At 40.4% G+C, this 22,489-nt stretch overlaps 1 protein-coding gene across 8 annotated transcripts in view; it reads right to left on the bottom strand.

Moving 5' to 3' along the window:
• The window catches only part of GRB10 (growth factor receptor bound protein 10), a 140,846-nt gene that overhangs the window by 53,139 nt on the left and 65,218 nt on the right, over positions 1–22,489 (bottom strand). For all 8 annotated transcript variants that reach the window (XR_008839737.1, XR_008839738.1, XM_056483511.1 and 5 more), the window contains one exon: positions 2,351–2,567. Coding sequence is in view for 6 of the 8 variants with exons in the window: in XM_056483511.1 (XP_056339486.1) it covers positions 2,351–2,567 (217 nt within the window). In the remaining 2 variants the exon portion in view is untranslated. The remainder of the gene's footprint in view (positions 1–2,350; positions 2,568–22,489) is intronic.

The following is a 22,489-nucleotide window of genomic DNA, read 5'->3' as shown; positions in this document are numbered from 1 at the left end:
TTGTCACCTCATTATAATACCAGATTCTACCTCCAAGCAACTCGGCATTTCCTGGAGAAATGAAAATGCAAAGATGCAGCTTTAGCAATAAGCTGGAATTACACCCTCCCACCTTATGCCCGTTGTACAGTTACTGTTCAGACAAGTTTGCATCCACATAAGTATACCTCATGAGTGCACATGTAACAGAGTTTCAAGCTCCAGTTTATAATACTCCTGCAGTGTCCACACCATCAAAAGAAGAACTACAACCTATCAGAAAAGCTGTAAGACCATTCACAACTACACAGATGGCTTTTGGTTTCCCTGCTGCCAGGGCATCCTCACTGAAGAGGCACTAGCTGACTGCAGCAGGCTGCCCTTCAATGCCTAAGCAGAAGGCACCATCTAGTGGCAATCATGAAAGTTTCTAAATCAGCTAACTCCTGGATTTGAAAGGCAAATCATTAAAAACTCAGTTTGCTCTTATTTTTCTGTATGCCTTCAGCAAGCAGAGCCTCCTTAGCAGAGCTGCCTGGGAGACAACTGCTGACTTTGTCTCTGGCAGCACGTCCCACTCTGGGTACTCTCACTGTCTTGGCCTGTACCAGAACCTGGGGGATAACAAAATATAACTGCTGTGAAATCTGCTCCACAGGTAACTTTGTCATGCAGTTTAGTTGCCTCAGTGTTCCTTAAGTGAGTCTTAAGATCTGGGGGGTTGCAATAAATAGCAGGTTCCAACTGTAACTATGAACTATGCCAACAACTACTTGACCTGCTTCATACGTTCTTTTTTTTGTGCTCCCCACGTGTGCAGCTCTCTACAGTACAGGGTAAAAGGACAGTGTAAGATTTCTTCAGACCAGTAGACATGTCATCTCTGCGACAGTGCACTGTATTGCAAGTTTTTGACTGACTTCCACTGAAAGAAGAGGAACCAGTATAATTAGAAAGGTGTGGTTTCCTGAAGCTGGGAATTCTCTGTGCTGTGCTCTGTTGTGCACGTACTGCTGCCAGTGGATCATTTATTTTGTAACTGATACACACAAAATCCTGTGCTCCTCAGAGACCACAGTCAATCACCTTGTTCTGGTGGCAAACAAGATGGGTCCAGATAACCCTGAATAGAAGCTTCACCATTACCTTCTTTGATGATGATAAACACAGGATGTTTCTGGTGTGCATGGAAGTACAGATTTCAAAAAGGCAGAGTGTTCACAAAATAAGAGTTGCTAAGTTTTTAACTACCAAAAATAATTTAAGTGCTTTGACTGAGATATTCACAAAACATCAACAGTTATAGTACTCCAGAGAGTACATTCTCTAGTACAGTCCCATTTGTGATTAGCTATGAAATATCTGTACAACTGATGGCATCATCAGCTGATGCAGTTGCACTGCACACCCATTCAAATAGAAAAGCTTCCTGCCTTAATTATACCATTCCTATAAGCAATATATCAGTGTAAACAGTTAGAAGCCACCCCTTCCACACTCGGAATTTTTCTTATATTATTACTTTTCACTTCCTTCAAAGAAGAAACTGTTTACTAGCAGGAAAGAAATTAATTTACCTACTCATGCTGACAAGAGTTCCCTTCCTCCTGCTGCCTAAAAAGATTTTGAGAACCTGTACATCACCTATATACTCTCCCATCACCATCAAGTTTCCCACTTGAAGCCTGAATGTCAGTCCTCAGCCTTATAACAAGGGGACAACCTTAACACTTTTTGTTTGGTAATGACTTACACAGTTCACCCAAGTGAGTGAGTTGAAAGTGCCCTGGGAGGAACAGATAAACAACTAAGACACACTCCTTTTTTGTTTGTTGGTCTTAAACCATTCAGGAAACCTCCATGGAGAGGCGCATATACTTTTATATATCAAATAAATACTTTTTATATGTCAACTATATACTTTTTTTATATTTTATAGATCAAGTATATATCAAATATATATTTTTTTATATTTTATATATCAAGCATATACTTTTGTATATCAAAAGTAGTTGAGCACAGCCTGATCTCTTATGTTTAATAAACCTATAGGCTGTCAGTAGACACCAGACTCTAGAGCACTGGTTTTAACAGTTTAGAAAAAAAACACAAATATGGATACAGGTTCTGCCAATTGGTACTAATGACACACTTCTACAAATCATCTACTGTAGAAACAGCAAACTTTGACTAAAAGAAGGGTGATAATACATAGAAATATCACGTCCTTCACCTACTTAGCACATTTTTCTATGCAGTAACCCAGTCTAACACTGCAAGCTGGCACCAAAGCGGATCCCCAGTTTTGAAACCCAGCTGTTCCGGAGCCAGCTGCCGCTGCCTGGGGAAGGAGGGGAGCGCGCTGCCGCACCTGACTGCCATGATGCGCACGGGCTGGGAGCGCTGCACCCTCTGCCGGGGGGACATGGGCTGCAGGGGGCCGGGGCCCGGCGAGGGCAGCTGGCTGCGGCTCAGCTGCCCGTTCTGCAGCAGCGGCGCCGTCTCCGACTGCGCGCTGCACGACGAGTACAGGCTCTCAAACGACGAGTTCATGTCGTTCACCAGAGCTTCCAGGTCCACGTCGTCATCTGAAAGGCAAAATAAAGGCAGTGAAACGCAGCTGGGAGTCCCAGGCAAAGGCAATGTGGCAAGAGCAAAGACAAAGTTTCAGTACAGTTACTGCATAATTATTTAACTACATTTTTACAGCGAAAATTATTATTGCAGAAATAATGTGTCTCTTTTAGAGTAGAAAGCAACAACCAGTAAGAGCCAGCAATGGACATTTGTTTTGTCTTCCATGCTGAAAAGAAGCTATGGACACAGAATAAATATTACAGCATTTACTATATATGTGTGTGTGTGTGTGTATTGAACCAGAATTTGGTGGGATTTTTAATAATGACAATGCTAACGTGAAGGACCACTTCACTTACTGATAAACTGCCATACATTTCCGAAGCATATCACTTACAAACACCTCAGTTTGGCTTGGCAATGTATCAAGTTTAGATTGCCCAACACTGTAATAAATACTTTGCAAGACCAAATAATTTAGAAGGAAAAAAAAAAAAAAACAAGACAGTGCTGCAGTGCTGGAAGACATCATTATACAAGTGATCATTATATCTTGTTAAAAATCCTACCATATTTTTTTGATACAGTATTTTGAAAGGCAGTCCTGCAACTTTCATATAAAAAGATCTATCTGTATCCTTGCTCTTGCAGTGTGATAGATGGACTTCTACCTTAAAGAGTACAAAGTAAATCAGCCAAGGATGTGGCTGGTTGGAGGAACATCAGCCCCTAAAAAGGGCACTAACCTTTCTATATACGCCACCATACCTCACTGTAAATAAGTAACTTGTGTTCATTCCTCCTTAACAATCATAATTACTCTGCAAGACAAGAGAACTCTGCAAGCCCTTTGCACTAACCACTCTCTGAACTCACACAGCACTGCAATTACTCCCCAGCCACAAGTTACATCACTGCCTATCAGGAGTTCAGCAGGCTGATGAACACACACATCGATATCTGCTTCTGGTTACAGCACAGCCACTGCCTGAACAGCTACTCCTGACCAAACAGAGCTCTGTGCAGCCAAAAATGTGCCCTTACTTTCCAGCTGTATCAACTGGCCTGGCAAAACATACCACTGCTGCCTGCAAACTTTCTGTCTCACAAAACTCTTCATGACAGGGATGAAAAGTAGAGACAAGAGATGGAGCTGGCAAATACACAGTGCTATGCAGCTTAAACACACTGTACTTTCCAATATCCATTCTTTTGCCATGTCTTCTAGGTAAATGAACCATCAGAAGCAGCTTGCAACCAGCTGCAATATTTTCTTTTAGATACCATAAATGATTTTGTACAAGTATCACATTTCTTGAGGATATAACCTAAAACAGCATCACTCAATTTCTGTCCACCAACAGCATGCCTTGATAATCATAATGAGATCTGAACATGGCATTTACATGGCAATTGTTTTGGGATGCTGATGACCTCCATTCTCAGTGTTGGATGAACAAAAGACCTGCTCAGAATTAAACAGGTTCCCGGTCATGCCCCTACACCTGAGCTCTATTTAGTGACCTTAAACACCACGTTTCTCACTGAAAGTCAGTAGGCTCTTTACTATATAGTAACAGCCACTTAGCCTTCACTTAGAATGTACTCAAGGATTTCAAGGTTTGAACACATGTCAAGAAAAAAAAAAAACAAACAAAAACAAACAAAACCAACAAAAAACAAACCACATCACCCCACAAACAGGTTTCTTCCTTTCAATTCTTTATGGCAATTTCCCTCAATTTCTGTATTTAACAGCTACTACACTACTAAGACTCACCTTCACTAGGTTACAGCATCTTCTCTGTATGTCAGCTAGTTGATGCATTTTCAACAATCTAAGCTTTGCTTTGTTTGGACAAAGTCTACAATAATTTTCCTGCTATTTTTAGTGATCTTGAGACAGAGCTGCAATTTAAATTTCATTCCATCCTCCAGATTCTTATCCTATTTAGAAAGGACATATTGAAAACACTTCTTGAGCAATCACAAGGGAACCACAGAAGTAGGAGTATAAAAAGGGAGAGGCCGAATTACACGGCTTTTAAATTTTATCATTCATCTAAAGTACAGAGCTATAGGGTGTCAGGTGGCTGTCAAGTAAAAGCTTAGGGGCTGGATGTAGGAGACATAAAAGACAGACCCTGACCACAGAGTCAGGGAGTAAATTGCAGCAACTAACAGCAATTCTTTAGCATGGTGAAAAGCAGAAAGGGAAGAAAGTCGAGGTATATATTCAGTGGAAGTCCATATGGCTCGGTCCCTGAGGGTGCTAATTTATTAACAATTAAGGCAAAGCTATTAGAGTGCAAGATGATTAAGTTTTCAGGTAACCTGGAAGGAATGATTAAGAGTCATCTCAAGCTATCCCTGAAAAAGCAAATCATTGCAAAGGTGTTCTATGTAGCCTAATATGCATAAAATGAGGCACTTCATGCAAAACACTAAGCAAAACAAGTACATAGTTTAAAGCATTGAATTACCATTAGCAGGCTTTTAAGTATATCAATTACACACCTAAGTTCAATTTCTAACAGGACAGGCAGTGACAAGATGCATATAGAGTTCTCCTAATAATATGCTGCACTGAAGTCTAGAATCTGGTTTCACTCCTCTGTCAGCTCCTTTTCTCTGTGGGTGCAGCACTGTTAATAATAGCCCTCAGTCTTGCCATAAAACTTTTGCAGGAGCAAAAGATCCTTAAGATCCTTAAGCTTTTTAAAGACAAAGCCTGCAATCTTGAATTTCATACAGTTTCATCTCTATACAATGGCATTTACTACTAAATACCATTATGTTTTGGAGAGATTTCAGCATGATGCAATAGGAAACCTCACTGCTGTAGCCTACACCTCGGAAGTGCCAGCAGATGTCTCAGCCTGCCAAGTAATCCAGTATGTTACTGTGATGGCTCTCCACGGAGCTTAACTAAACAAAAATCAAAGAAGCCCTCCACAGGATTTCTAACTGTTTCAACCATATGCAGGTACACTATTCAGAAGGGTATTTCATATACAGTGTGATCCTTCAAAGCACCTTTTTTACCAACCACTGAGATCCCACCTCCATCAAGACAACCCTATGCAGAAAAAAAAGATGTTGATAAAACTGACTTTGAGAAGGCTTGCTAGTTAACAGCAAAATTTGCAAATCATTGGACTTTGAGCCAGCATAGCACCATGCTGGTCCTCTAAGTATGCACCTACAGATTTTGTGACTGACCTGAAAGAATCTAGCAGGCAGAAGTACAGGCAGCTGAGGAGCTTCCAGCTCCTCAAATATCTTGCACACATGCACTTCCAGGGATACAAAATTATATTTTCCTTAATCTGTATTGAATTCTGCCATAAGATCAAGGAGCATGAAAGTGGCTATTCAAGGTCTGTTCTTCCATTTCAACTGAACAGCACAGAGGCCACTTATCACTTCCATGCAGAAACATGCAAAGAGCCCTTAGCTGCTTTTGACTGTCATTTTTAAAGGAGAACACTTGCAAAACCTAGCTCTGACATACTTTTGGTGGTGGACAGGGTACTGGCAGTTTTGTAGGCTCTTCTGTGGAAATGTTCTTTCCCAAATTAGAACCAAAGTGCACACACTGGCAGCTGTCTGAACTTCCTTTTGTTTCTTCCACAAGTTCTTCCACAACTTGTTAAACTTTGGCTTTGTTCAGAAACCAGCTCTACTGGATGTTGCAAGTAATATTTTTGGTAAAGTAAATCATGATTTCAATTACAAGAAAAGGTTTAAAAGTTCAATTCAAGGAAAGAGGAAAACTTTGTTACAAAAACTCTACTAAGCTAGTGAGGTATGTTACCATGCTCCATTTAAAAAAAAAGACCTTGAATATATTTTTAATGTTTTCAAGCATAACACAGGAGAGATGATAACCCCAAAATTAGGCCTGAGCAAACTTTAATCTGTACTTAACCATGTCCCACTTGTCTTTCTGCTTCTAGCCCTTCTCTATTCCCTAGATCCTCATTTATTTACTTATTTTGGTAGTTGTTGGCCTTGACATGCTAAGCTCAGCTAACAAGACTAAGCAGGATCCCACTTATTCTGAAGCAACATAAAGCTGAAATGATCCTGCTCATCTTCAGCTGTGCCAGCTTCCTGAAGAAAGCAGGTATTTTCACGGCTGTCAAGGGGCTCACTGCATCACAGAAATTCTATTTACTAAAAAAGAGATGAGCATGGAAAGAATCTCAGCTTTGGACTACAGACCAGGATGCATTTCATATCTCTAAATGACAGTTCAGCAAATACCCCTCCCTCTCACATATGGTCCACAGTTCATACAGAACACTTTGAAAAACATCACAGCACCTAAATTAGTTGTGATTTAAGAGGCTTGTAAAAACATTCTATTTTAAAAAATAAATAGTTTCCTTCTTGCTTGCTCATTTTTTAATTTAATCATCCAGCCTTATCTCTCATTTCAGTTCCCAGCATTATCAGTTCCCAGAGATAACTGATGCAAGAGCTACTAGGAATCCAGTAGATTTATAAAAAGGCTACAGCACTTTTCTGTCTCCATGGAATTAAGTCTGATACTCCATGAAACCCAACAACATATATATAAACAAGTATTTGACACAGTAAGGCAGATGTTGACTGACCACCTACTCCTATTTGACAATCTAACACCAGCAATCAGTTCCCAAAAATGAGTTTCACAGCTGCACATTTCAAGAGCCATCTTGACAAAACAAAAAAGCTAAGATATACCTAATATAAGACTTCACTGAAGTTAACTGAGTAGAACATAGTATCAAAGTTGTGAGCAGCCCCTCCAGCGCACATGAATTAATCCTCAGAGACAGATGGACACAGTCAAAGAAAAGGAACACACAGCTGCATACAGCCTACTGTCCTGCATTGATGATGGATGAAACACTATGCAAATCACAGGTGATACAAGCAAAATACATTTACAGTAAAATGAACAGAAAAACTGGACCAGAATTTCAAAAGAGAAAAAAAAAAAGACATATAAAATACTTGTAGTATCTCCTTCAAGATCCTGTTTCAAACCCTCTAAAACCACAGATAAGTTATTCTGATTCACACGATAATGTGATTATATTTGCAATGGTTTTGGCATTGTGGAAATCTCATGTTTTACAACCAAAAATGCAGGTAGGGATTACCACAGTGAGATGTGTATACAAACACCTTTTATAAGACAACCCCTCATATTAAGGGGATCCCTTGCACAAGAGTACTGCAGCATGTCCCTCCAGTACCGTGTCCAAATGGCATTTTGAAAAGACTTTCCAGAAATCTCCATCACTAAAATTTTTTGAAAGTGAACTATTACTAACAACACCCAGTTGCAACAAAGCAAAAAGAAATCCATTCTAGGTAATACTCTATTACTTTCTCTGAGCATGTAACTACATTTGAAGTTCTATTTGTTTACACAAATGTCTCATATCCCTCCATACTCTGCTTTCAGCTTCCACTAAAGCCACAGGCACCAGTTGATCTGCAATTTTCATACAACTGGTATCCACAGCCCCCTACGGATGCATGCATTTAGTACTTGGCAGCTTCTACACCTCCGAGAGACACATGCAACAGAAGGTGGATGATAATAAGCAGATCTCTGACAATTTTTTAAAAACCCCACAGTGTCCTCTACAGTGATGCTATAGCTGAATGACACCCTCTGTTCCCAATAGCAGCTTCAATTCTATGCAATCTCTCCCCTCCTGATTTCTTGAAAGCTCCATATGGATGAGAAGTTTAGAACAAGAAACAAAAAGACAATATAAAAAAACATTTGCAAACCCTATGCTTTCACACTGTTCTCCAGATCAGAGAAGGCTGTCAGACAGAATTATAAAAATATCAAGACTGCCTCAGCTGAACATTAGAAGCTTAGAAGATTTTTTTGTTCATTTCAAGTGAAAGCAGAAGACACAAACACAACTTTGTGTCCTAGAGGCATCACCATCTCCAGAGTAGCCACAGTCTGAATAAAAAATTACAAGTCTGAACACCAAAACTTTATGTGTCCTCTAAGTCTCCTTATGGGCCTCTCCACTCCTTTCCTTCATTGCATTCTAATGCTCTTCAGGTTAAGTGAAATCCTCTTTTTTGTACTGTAACTATGGTTGCTGGCCTACAAAATGTCACATCAGTGCATGTGCAGACTTGCAAGATGCTAAATAGACCATGCTGTGGAGAGAAGGGCAAAAAATAGAGATGCTGGTTGGTAAAAGAGCATGAAATTGAGATAGGCATCTGTGCTCTTTGAGCACATTGAAACACCACACAGAGAAACCAAGAGTGGACTTGCAACTGCCCCAGTATTCTCCAGGTAATTTTTAAACACCACACACATCTATTCCCATTTCTGCCAGTTTTTGCTGTGATGGCTAACACCAAGTATAAATACACTAATTATAGGTGCTGGAGAGAACCCTCTTTATTATTTCACACCTCTTTAAAGGTTCATGGTTGGACTCCAGATATGTTCTCAAAACACACCTGACAGATTTCTTGAAATAGAAGACAAACTAAACTGAACAAAACTAATGTTGCTAGGTAACAACTATAGGAATAAGCTACATATGAAAGGTGCTCATAAAAACCAAAGCTTCAATGACTAACAGGAACAACTGGCTACAGTGCCCTGCAGCAGGGAGGAACGAAGCTGTACACTTGGATTAGTGGATAAAATGAGTCTTAGGAATTCTGATAGAAAAACATGGAAGGTTAAAAAATGAAAAATTCCGTTTTTGTCCATTTCACACCCAATGCTTGGCATCCTAAATAGTGAAGATGATGAAAGCCAGGTATTAGGGGAAAGGGAGGGTAGACAAGAAGGGTTTATTTTTAATTACGGGGACAAACTACGGCAAAGCACATCTCTGATGGAGATTTTACTGGTTTTGCCCTTTGATGGTGCTGCAATTATTCACAGGCAAAATTCAGAAGCACCTCCCACTGTACACACTCCCATTTCTAACCCAAGGACTGCAGAGTCAGGATGGCCCTCCTGTGGAGCAGATGGATACTGTAGGTGGGTATCCTCATCACCACCACTGCTGAACTTGCTTGACTCTACTGCACACACAAGTGTTGAAGCACTAATGGCATCTGTATGAGAGAGGGGCTTGAAATCCAAGACCATCTAAACCATCTAGAATTCTGATTACACATGTTCCAACTAAAAGAGAGAAGGTTGAAATATTTAAGTCATGGCCAGTCTCTTTTCCAGACTTACGCAGACCATTTAGAAAACAGAATTTCTGAAACTCTTTTCTCAAGCAAAATTTGCAGCTTTAGCAGGGAAAAAAAAAAAAAGGAAAAGAAAAAAAAAAGAAAGCATACCTTCCTTCCTTCCTAAAACAGCATCAGGTCAAAGTCTGACCCCAGAGTCAAAGAGGATACCAGCTGATCCTCTGTTACTGCACACTGGGACTGCCCATCTCCTGCTGGGTGAGCACACCTCGTCCAGCTATGGCTGATGACAGCAATCAGCTGGTCTCCTTTCAAAACCCTCTTTGCAGGCCTGCACAACCACTGCTGTACAGTACCTACTGAGTGAACACATCACTTAAAGCAGAATACCAGACTAAGCAGACCTCCGGGAAACCGTAATTCTTGAGCAGATTACAAAATCCAGAGAAAAGATGAATTTACAAGTAACTGGTAACATCTGAAATTGTCTTCCATGAACAGGAGGCTCAATGGTTTTCCTGTACCATTTTCTCAAGGCACCTGCTTTCAATTCATTGATTTAAGAAAAAGACTGAAAAGACCTTTAAAAAGAAAGCATTTCTTTATTTGGGTTTATCAAGACAAGGAAAGCCCAAACCAGCCTCAGTTACTCAGACAGAAGCAGCACCATAGAAGGCAGAATGGGATACTCTTTCAGAGGACAAACCTGGGGTCAGAGTAGACAAATCCTCAAAAAACCCTCAAGGACAGAGTGGTTACATTGGTGAAGGATGCAACACATCACAGGGTGCACAGGCCAGGTGGATTTTCCTGGTCCAAAAGGAGACAGGAATAGAAGGAAAGCTAAAGCTTAAGTCATAACTTTGTGAGGAATAGTCATGAACCCATAGCCTTGTTGTGGCCCACCCTTAACTCAGGACAAAAATTAAAAGAAAGAGTCAACATGAGACACAGGCAGATGAACTGACCCCAGGGATTCTCCATTCAAGTCTTACCTTCCTGGTGAGGTTAACTGGGTGCTTCATTCTTGATGCATTCATTACCCCAAGAGCAAAACTCAGAAAGCAAGCCCTGTCAGTATATCCCAAAATGATGATCAGATGATCATAGAAAGACTGTCACTTATGCTTCAAGAGGATATGGGTGCTGGAACACCTGGGCTGCAGAAGGGCTCCTGGCCATACAAAGCAAACAGAAAACCCACTGGAACTTTTCAGACAGCAGGCAAACCCATGTTAACCTACTGAGCCATTAAGGAACTTACAAATCAGAGCTCAAGAAGCACAACACTGGGTGGCAATGAAGAGGTGAACTGAAATACTGTCAGCTGACCACAGGGTAAATGTTTGACTGCATATAATATTAATCAGTCATATTTATGAGAGAATGGCTTTAACAAGATATCTTGTATCAGTAAGAGCTGCAATTTGACACAGAAAAGGTCAGGTTTAGTTGCATTTTTAGAGATTACCTAGTCCTACACCAGAAATAGAATAAAAAGCTTTAAAATACCTAATAATTAAATCTTTTTTCTTATGTTTACATGAATAAAGATTATTATTTTTCCTAATTTATTGTACCATTTCCCATATACAGATTTCTACTCACAGTACTTCTCTAAAGTTTTACTTAAATATTTTATTCTTATTGCCCGTGTCTGACAAAAAAAAAAAAATTGAGAGTGCATATCAAAAACAGACAAATAATACTACTACATAGGTCACAGTTCAAAAGGAAGTTAAAAATTCACACAGATGACAAGAGCTACACATGCAAATCTAAAGCCATTAAAGGCAATGTTAAAAACAGCCAAAGCATCTATTGCTTTCCTTTCGGGAACCTGTGCTCTCCCTCCCTGATTAAACACCATAATGCCCAGCTGAGTAACCCCAGTTGAACAATCCTTACGAATCAATGTAAGTACCACTGCAGGATTAGTCCCTCCCATGCTGCCAAGAAAGCCCAAGCTTTATCCCTGCCCCGGGAAGCATCGTGTGTAACCTCCTATCGTGCTGCTGCAGCTCCAGCCAAGCCTGCAGCCCCTGCCCTGCCTGCTCCAAGAGAGCATCACCCACTGCTCGGGGAAGTCCCTGCCTGGCAGCCAGCAAACCCCAGGCTTCCTGCATTGCAGCTCAAATCCACTCCACAACAACTTCAACCAAGCTTTCAGGTAAAAAGTGGTCGGATTAACCCACAAAGTCCATTAGCATTTCTCTTCAGGAAGTGATGGGTCTGCAGAGCTGGTGCTGAAGCATTATTATTGTTGTTATTATTATTATTATTAAATTAGGCGTGTCCCTCATCACCTGATACTCGAGCTAACCTTTACTCCTAGTAAGGTTAAACCATGAGTTTTAAATTCTGCTTCAAACAGGTTTGTTGCTGGCTTAGAAAGCATGTTTGAGGATGCAATATAAGTTCTAAAAGTTGCACACAGCAATTAATGAATCAGCTATTCTTCCAAGTTAATTAAATATTGCATTTTCAGCACACAATAGTTACCTAGCTATGACCAATGGACTTACAAAGCAGACAACTGGAATATTTCATATTTATGGTACTTCTTGTCAAACTTAACAGAACCAAAGTTATATGAAAAAGTAAAATGCTTAAATACCACAGTAATTTTGGTTTCTTTTTATCAGTTGCTTTAATAGTTTAGTATTAACTGCAACTGTCATTTTGGTAAAATATCTACAAGAGACTAAACTAGGGGAGAGTTGTTTGCAATTGCAACACTGCATTAAAAAGGCCTCCTTTAAGAGCCTGTTGGGGATTAAAATAAATTCACTCGCAGAACATTAGAAATTGCCTTTGACTTGACTCTTAAACCCAGCACCCGACAAATAAGGATGAGCAAGTGTAACTACTTTAGCTTCACTTCAGAGATGAAGGCAGCTGCCATCCAGATGTCCTCTTATTGCATAGGCAGCACCTCAATATAAGCTTTCCCTACATTTCTTTGCCCTACTAAAGGAGCAGTGTTTTGGGGCACACATTTAATTTCACCTGCACACAGATACGCTGTCCCCGAATCAGCTGTCTATTTCAGGCCAGCCTTTCAGGCAAGCTGAGCAGCTGCTTCTGAAAAACCACACAGCCCTTTGGGGTGCAGAATAAGGAGATCTCCTCCCTTGGCCTTGTCAGCAAAGGGTGGATAATTTGTGAGGAATCACTGCTGTAACAAAGCGTGAACCTCCACTGCACGAGAAGGGAACGCCACAGTCCTGCCGCACGCATCCCCAGATGGCAAAGCATATTGCTGCAGTCTCATCCCAAATGGCGGTGTGGAGCCACCCTGAAGGTGTCTGTACCCCTCTCTGCTCAGGAGGAACACAGTCATTTATAAAAGCTCTGTGATGCCTCCTTCTGCCGTGACTACACTGATTCCAAGAACTCCCATTAGTCAACTTGTTTTGGTTTTTTTAACATAAATAACAACCAAAAAACCCCCAACCCCTATCAAGGATTACATCACCAACAACAACCCCCAGAGCACCAACAATACAAAAGAACAAATAATCTACATTTAGCATTCAAAACTTCATTGAAAATCAGTAACATCAGCCTAACTTTACTTAGGCCTAAGAAAACCATGTGCTAACATTTCTTCTGAACTCACCAAATCAAGTTTCCTTTCTTTTCATCTAGGCAAAGCCTGGTCCTTCGTGATTTATATCCCACAGGATAAGCTGTACTAGTGAAAATCAGTCAAGATCAAGTTCACCCAGGGGCGAAATCTGCAGGTGTGCTATGCAGAAGCCTCATCACAGCTTGGCGTGAGTCAAAACAAACTTGTCCATTATGCCCGTTTTCCTCCTGAGATCCACGTGCCTGATTCCACAAGCTGTGTGCATTCCCAGCTCAGGTACGCAGGGCTTACCCTGTGATTTTGGGAAATCAGCCTTCTCCATCTAGTTGGGGTGCATGGAGCCCAATCCCCTGCCTGGACTCACCTCCTTGCACGCCCACAGAGCGAGGCTGGAAGCAGAATACAAGGTATTTTCCCTTAAGGGTACTCTGTTAACAGACCATTGCTTCTTATGAGACTGTCTTCACTTCTTTTACCCCCATGACAAGGGTGTCACCGGCACCCTCAAACGAGCTTGCAGGACACCAATGTCCTGCACAGTGCTGCTTTAACTCACCCCACCACTCCTCCTAGGAGAGACGCCCCAAAATCCTGTGGACACAGGGTCAATGTTCTCTAGAGGTGAGACAACCTGCTCACCTCGCTCTGTTTCACACCTGAAATACAGCCCAGAAAAGCAGAGAAGACTGGTTTGCTCCGCCAAAAGCACGCCCACGTATTTACAGACCTAGAAAGGCTTAGACCTAGAAAGAGGCAATGCGTCAACAGGACACAGCTCAAGGTAGGCCAGGAGTGTTGCTGTAAAGCCTGAAGGCTCTGAAGGACATCTCTCAGTGGCTTTTTAACAAAGTCAGCTCTTCCAGGTTAGCCACGACAGGAATAACACCCATGGGTGTCCCAGCAGCAAGCCTTCCCAGCTCCGGCTCTCCGACCCAGTGACACATCAGTGGTGCCACGCCAGCCTTAGAGGTGACCTGTATTTGGACTTTATAAAATTCCACATTCTCCCACTGATGTGTACTTTCTCTGCTTAGGCTCTAAAACTAATTGTCATCTTACTGAAGAATATTTATGGTTATTCTGGAGCCCAGAAGTTACTTAACTCCAGCCACTGGGGCTCATCACCCAATTGTCTTTGAGTTGCAGACCTTGCAACTTAAAAATCCATCATCTGCAGCACTTGAGATTTCAGAGGGACTTGGAACACTCTACAGTGCCTGAGCTCTCCAAGATTTTTCAACCACTTCAGGACAAACCACAAAAACATACACAAAAACAGTAATTCCCTTTTGCCCTTGAACAGCAGCAAGATCACAAATTAATTGCGAGGATAAACAAAAAAATTAGCAGCCCCCACGAAGCCTTGTTTTAAATATAAACTTATTACCATCCTGGCTTTCAAAAATTTAGAAATGCATGCACATGTAAATTCTCTAGCAAGGTATGTTAATTGGGAGGGCAACAAGGCACAGCCAGCTGAAGAGGCTCCTGAGCAGTTACAGACCCACTCAGACAGTGGTGCTGCAACACACCCAAACATCTCACTGCTCCTAACCTCATCTTGGACCTGGCACAAATTGCCTGCAATCTTGATTTGGACAGAAAGACTTAAATATTGTTACTGCAATCCTAACGCCATTAATGAAATTACATACTAATTGCTTTGGTCAGTAGCACCTTATATACTTTAATTACTTAAGCAGCTGCTTGTTGTTAAGAACTCCAAATTTAGCTACATCTCATGCTATATTTTGAAAGGGTTTTTTTGTTTAGCTGGTTTGCCCCATTTAACTCTGGCCCTTTTTTTAGCTGAAAATGCAACTAGCTTGACAGAATCTTGTCCTTTTTAATAGGCACAAAGAAACGTAGAAAACGTAACAAATTCAGATTGATCTTCCCCTTGAAGCTTCTTGGCTTTAAGAGAAGTGCTGCAACCTTCTTCAACCTCAATGCAAGAATGTCATCTCCTTTGATGCATTTCTCAAGTATCCTCACATGACACAGCTTGCTGAAGTGCTGTCATGAACGACTTGCAGCATAATGTTTACATAAAGGCAGAAATAAATACTGTGCTGCTTATCACAGTCAGGTAAGCTGAAAGACAGTGATGACTGAAGCTTATTGTTACAATGGTGCACTGTGGCAAAAGATTTTAGTGCAGAACTGACAGCAAATTACAACAGAGTTGTTTTTCTACAGATTTTGCTTATTTTATTAAGCTATGAAATTTGAGAGGTTTTCTCCCCTCATCTTATTACATGAGCTTAAAACAAGTACCAAGCTTGCTCTGCTTTATAGACAAAGTAAGAAATCAGAGTTACAGGAATGCACAATTCCAGTTCATTCTGGGACAGCCTTAACATCACAAGATTTTTTTCAAAGCTACAGGCTCCATAAATAATGCAAGACTACAATATTATCTTTTGCTATTTTACTCTCCTTTAAAAAATTCAAAAGCATTTTCTTTGATATCACAACATATTTTCACTGATGTTCCTCAATCTTTTCCTAGATGGACCTGAAGACCCTCTGACTGAAAAAACAAACAAACAAACAAGCACAGACTTTGTTTCTTTATTTGACAAATTTACAACTTAAAGCACAAGCCAAGGCACCTGCAGCATGACATCAGAATGTAGATTTACCTAGAAGTATTTTTAATCCTAAGTAGTGAAAAATAAATTAAGGCTCTTTCTCTTTTCTGATATGTTTATGCACCTAAACACACTTAACTCTAACCATAAAATTAATAAAACACCAACATATGGTCTCAGAACAGGAAAGACCTGCACTAAGAGCTTCTGCACCACATAAAGCCCTAGAAACCACTTCAAAGTTCCCTCCATCTCCAAGAGTCCTCCAAAGTAGACACTCCATATGGGCTTCCCTTCATTTCAGTGAACTAATTTTGAGTTATCTTGCTGAAGTGCAACACATTCTTTTATACTTGACTCAAATGGATTTCACATTCTTACTGTCTTCCTCTTTCACCACAGTAGGGTATCTTTGAGAGCTACTTATGTTCTTTTCTACCCCATTAATCTCTCTAATGTCCACTCTGTCAACAACACTTCCCAATTCTGCCCTCATTAGTGAGTCTGTTGGCCCTTCAAAACTGAGGATGCACTAGAAGACTCTGTCTTCCCACATGCTCCCAATAAAATACATTCTGTATAGGTCTGCCTGAAATACAAGGAAAGATTGCAAACAACCAGTTCAGTAGAAATGACTCCACATTTCTACTATTTTTCCTGTTAAAATATCTGTATTTCTAGCCCAGTAGAAGTGTCTAAGAATGCTTTTATTGCTGCATTTCATTTCACTTGTCAAACCAGAATAAACTTCCTTCAGAGAAAGTGGTTTTTTGCTGTTACAAGTACATTAGGAAGAGTGCCAGTGCAGCTGTACCACCAAACCCCTGGGAGACACCAGACCCTGGGGAATGCAAATGGTCTGAGAACATCTCTTTTCAGGGGAAAGTCATCAGCACGGAGATCACCAAGCCTTCTTGCTCAAACACCCTCTCTGTAAGAAAGGAGGCATTCACACCAGCCATGCCTTCAGCAAATTTCTCTGGTCGTCTCAGTTTGCCTTGGAGCCAACAATCTGACAGATTCATCTCTGAACTTGCTCTTCAGAAAGAGATCTCTCTGTTTTGTATTTCAGCAGCATAACACAGCAGGAGACATGTATCCTGGCCCAAAAAATCTCTGCACTATTGCCATAGGGAGGAAGGGTTGAGAGGGTTTTTTGTTTTGCTTTGTTTAGTCATTTTCTTAAACAGAAAGTTTATAGAGATACACAATGGTAGAAAGATATTACCACAAACATAAATGCTGTATTAGTAGACATCTTGGCTCCTACAATAATGAAAACAAATTAGATCTTTCAATAGTTTCATTTCAGCTACATACTAAAACCATCTTAAAGAAACTCCATTTTTCACTTATGCCTCAAGTGTTTTTAACTTATCTCTTTATCTCACATTTAATGCCTTTATTTTTTGTAGTAAATGTTCCTATGTCATCTGGCAAGTCAGTTCACTGTTTCCAACTTTAATTTCAACCCCCACAGGCACAAAGCTTCAAGTACCCTTCAGCTTAATTCACTGACCTCCTCCCTACTGTGAGTCAAGACTTATGCACCATCAATCAAAGCACATTTATGGTACTTAGAAGCTGCATCATCTCTCATCACTTCCATGTCACAGACTACATACAAACAAATCAATTTACTGAAAGGCTACCCCTCATATCAAAGTAATACCCTGTGGTTTACCCAATGCATTAGGACACAATCTCACATATGTTCTCATTTCAGCCTTGACTTCATCTCTGCAGAACTGGCTCTCTACTTAATACCATGAACAAAGCTGAAGTGAGACTTCATCTTCAAAAAGACCATGCACACTACTAAGCAGATCTCAACCACATATTTGACAGAAGTTCTGCAATTGCAATATCCTTATTTTGCTGATGGGGAAAATGTAGGCAGACATCTACAGTTATCTGTTTAATTCCATGTAGAAGCTGATTCACTGGACAAGTGCTTCTAACTCTTTGCACTGCTCCACACAGGCACAGTGGCCAATCCCAGCAAGTATTTCCCGACTTCTACACAGAGAGGGTTGTGGGCTGTGGAGTGGAGAGTCCATGGCTGCCTCTGCACTGCAGCCCAGTTACTCTGAGCAGCTTATGATGCCTGAGTCATGGATGGTTGGCTATCATCAGATTGGAACCATGTCTGCTGCTCCATCATTACCTGCTACAGTGTGCAACCACTCGTTCCCACCTGTGCCTCAGAGTCCATGCGACCCCACAGCGCAGGCTATGGATGGTTGTTACTCCATGCAGCTTCCAAAAGGAGTGAAAAATAACCATCCCCCCAACAAGGACCCTGCTACCTATAAAGCTGCCAGCCAGCCCGAGGTCAATCACATTCTGCCAGCAAGGACTGGCTGTAAATACAGGCAGGATACTCTGCAGAGATGCAGGGCTTACAGAAAGAACCAGAAAGTTCCTGTAATCAAAGCCTGTGCCATTTCACACTCTTCTTGGTATCTGAAGTCTGACTTCATTCATGAATCTTAAATAATTTTTAAAACATAGAAAATCATGTTGATACTTAAATAAACATAACTCTGCCACTTAAAAAGCCTACTTTCACTTTCACCCAAACCCACAAAAATTTATTAGACAAGTATTTTTAGTGACATCCTTTATTTTTTTTTGATACACCACAGTGTATGTTCTTTTTGACATAACTAAGTTAAGGTATACTTGCTGATATAGACCATGAGTACATTCCAGTGTAATTTGGTTCAACTAGAAGAGATACATTCCCATGCTGGAAAAAAACCTTAAAATCTGCAGTCCTCGACTTCCCAGTCATCTGGCAGAACCAGTCTTTATTTTATATACAAATTAGAGAAGATATTTCTAAGGAAGATCATATTTAAGCTATAACTTGAACTGGGCATTTTCCTCTCAGCTGTACTATGTGTTATGTCTTTACACGACAATCCCATTTTTCTAGTACTTAAGCTCCTGGAAATTGTTTTAATGTGCAGAAAAGGATACTAAAACCTTACATTAATTCTATACTTGTTCAGACTGCTTAACCTAAATTTGCTATAATATTGTCAGCCAACTCTTAAAATCCATTGAACTTTTAAGCACAAGGACAACCTTTGTTTAGCATTTATAATTCTTCTTCTAATTAAGACCAACTAACAAGTGAAAAGGAGGAGCATGAAGTAGTTGAATCAAGGAATCCTGAAGCACCAGAAGCCCTTGCCAGGAGAGCTGCAGTATCAGAAACACATCCCATTTCACTACTGCAAACAAGTCTAACCTCACCCTTGTTCTAATCCTCACCCCTAGAAATGTTACAGAGCTAGACATTGCTTGGTTGGTTGTTTTTTTTTTATTTAATAACTTTTACCTTTTTAAAGGAGAAGCAAAGTGAATTTCTGTATTAATTTCTAAGATGACAAAAACTCTGCTTTAAAGATGAAGCTCATAAAAAGTAAATTGTACTTTTCTTCACCTGAGGCACTGGAAAGAAGAGACAGAAACCAAATGTTAGGACACTTATGAGGACAAACAATGGAAGGAAACTAAGAGCTGTACTGCCTGTTCTCCACCCTCTCACTCCTTTGACAGAGACCAAAAATATAACTTTGAAGGTCAGGGGAAAGCAAAAATCCAAAATTCAGATACATGTCTCTCAGAATTGTTTGCAGACAAGAGGGCTGCACTGTGTCAGCTATTAAAAATTACCATCATCACAAGAGACATCAAAGGTGCATGGCTGGTCAGAGACAGAACAAAAATCAGTTCAGTGTGCTTTGACGAGGGATGAGAGTAAATCTGGACTTTATCTGGCTAAATGGATTTCATTTTGAATAAAAAGAAAATCTGATTTCAAAATCTTAAATGTTCAGGTGAAGTAAGGCTGTTAAAAAGCACAGATCAATTCAGGGAGCAGTTCCTGACATTACATCTGCCCCTATCTTACCACACCACTGCTACCACACTCCTGGAAATCAGTTTGATTTCCAAGAAAATGGGGTCCATTTTCCCCCATCACCTTCAGAAAACACAGAAACACAGTTAACACTGTTCTCTTGAGAAATCTGTCTGCTTTTACCAAAGCAGAACAGATTTATAAAATAAAATAGCCTCCTCTCAACAGTCACAGTGATTTCAAACATTCCATGTGCTGCAGATAAATGGCAATCAGTTTCTGACAGATGATACTCTGAAAAGTCTGAATAAGCAGAATAGATTTATTTCAGACTTGAACACAGTCATGAAACCAGATTAAAGCCCTAGAGCTTTCCATGTAATCAGATACTGTAAGACCGTTCTCTCTCCATTAAAGCTGACCTTGCACAGTGACATTGTACTTTTATCTCAAAAATTAGAGATACTTCTTAAAATATCATTTTCAAAATATATAACAGTATAACTGCAGTGAGTATGGATTGTTTCCATCTCTAAATATATCCTTCTCCTTTATATAACAAATTGCCTTTGAAACTTAGAATTTGGTTTTGGTTAAGGTGTCAGAATTCAAAATTAATAATCTGATGTTCCAGAGACACTGTTTTACTGAACAACTGTCATTGTTATGGCGTGATTAAAAGCCAGGCTACATAATAAATCAACTTTCTTAGCTGGAAAGCTCATTAGTACTGAGACAATTTTAAGTGCCCACAGCCATGTTTTGACATTTGGCTGTAACACCTTCACTGAAAGGTTCAAAAGCTTCTTACATAAAATAAATATACTTAAAACATTCCTCCTAACAGGGAATATGCAAAATCCAAGAACGTGAAGGAAGAGGGTATAGTAGCACAGGCAAGAATTCAACTCAGCCACCTTAAAAATGTCATCCAGAAGCTATCAAAAGAGACTGTGTTGATATATTAATTTCCATCCTTTTGCTCTAACACGTTGACAGTAGAAATTTAGTCAGATTACAAAAAAATACAAAAACATAAAGGCAATACAGTTATGCCAGAGAACATAAGAGTTAAGTTAACTTTTAAAGGTTTTTACATTTAACTTCCTTTGATTAAATTAGAAGAGGGCATTTTGGATCACTAAGCTCAGTTTTGGACCACTAAGTCAAATGGAAGAAATAAGCTGCCTGGGAAGCAGAGGAAGACCTGAGACCAGAAATGTTCCAATACCTGTTGGACAGTATAAATAATTATATAAAATTATTATAAAAATAGTGAAATCTATCACATTTGACTGCTCTAGCAATGGAATGGTGCAATTTGCTACACAAGTACACTTAGCTTAGAAGGGACTGGAGAACGAGGGAGAAGAAGGAGTGCACCACCCATAGGATAAGAGACTTTTTTCTTCTCATGAAAGACAAGAGATAAATGCAAGAAATGAGCTCAGCTCTGATACCTGGGAGAAAAACCTCATCACAAGGTGGACACTGAACCACTGGTTTCCCTGATACCTGAATTTCCCCAGGCACACCATTTCAAACAGATGTGTCAGACCCACGAGCTCAAGCCCGAGCAATGGAATGCCTGGAACAACACCATCCCCCATGAAGGGCTTGCAGGCTGCTTCCCTCCAGGAGCCCTCTCTCAGCCCATTCAAGGTGCTCCCAAATCCTGCTGCTCCCCTGAGCCACCCCTGTGCAATGGCTGCAGCACACCCACCTACAAAGAGAGAGGGCATCCTGTGCTGCCTCCTGCACTGCCCAGCCAAAGGATGCAAAAAGAACAGGTGATGTGCTCTGCTTCAGTGGCAGCAGGAAATGCACATACTTTAATGTTAAAGGCAACAGTGAGTTTAAAAGGACATTTGGTTTTACAATTGATTTTGCAGTGTCTCTCACCATTTGATTTGTGGTGAGTTTCTTAAAGAGTCACCTCTGTACACTTATGCTAGTACTAAGCTAACTTGTTTTCAAGGAGGTAATACAAGGGGTGAGGGAAGTGCCCTCTTTTTCTGAGATGGATGTGTAAAGAAGCAAGAGAAGCTCATTACCCAGATGCCAAATTTGCACCTTCCCCTCCCAAAGCCTTAGACAAGAATTTAACAATAACAAGAAAGGAGCTTCTAATTACCCTGAATGCACGCTTTGTGAATTTACTCCCATCTGTGCCATGGTAACTGCAGATACAAATCTTGACAGAGAAGGTGGAGGAACACCTATCTGCAGTATTAAAAAAATCCCAAACCCCTCTTTCAGATGTCATACACCCAATACAGCTTCAGTCCCTGAGGGATGAGTATTATATGTCCCAGTCCAGCTCCATTGCTCTTCCAATGCAACTGCACAGCAAGAAGGTCATTGCAAACCTGGTAATAACTTTACCATTCTTTCATAGGTAACATAAACAAAAAAAGAGGCTTAAAATTAATTTTTAATATTGTAGTACTTCTTGGCTTAGGCTTACTTGAAATTCTTAATTTTTTCTACATCTCACCTTGCAAAACTTCCAATGAACGAAGGCCCCAAGGCAAACACTATACAAACAAGACAGTAGGCTCCTTCCCCACACTGAATCCACTGAATTCTACCTCGTCAGAGAAATTCAACAGATTGAAACACTGAATCCTGAGATTATACACAGGCTTAAAATACCATGCTTGCCAATTATGAGATATA

Source organism: Oenanthe melanoleuca, chromosome 2 (genome assembly GCF_029582105.1).
Source record: "Oenanthe melanoleuca isolate GR-GAL-2019-014 chromosome 2, OMel1.0, whole genome shotgun sequence".
Classification (NCBI taxonomy): Eukaryota; Metazoa; Chordata; class Aves; order Passeriformes; family Muscicapidae; genus Oenanthe; species Oenanthe melanoleuca.
This window is presented reverse-complemented; position numbering and strand designations above follow the sequence as displayed.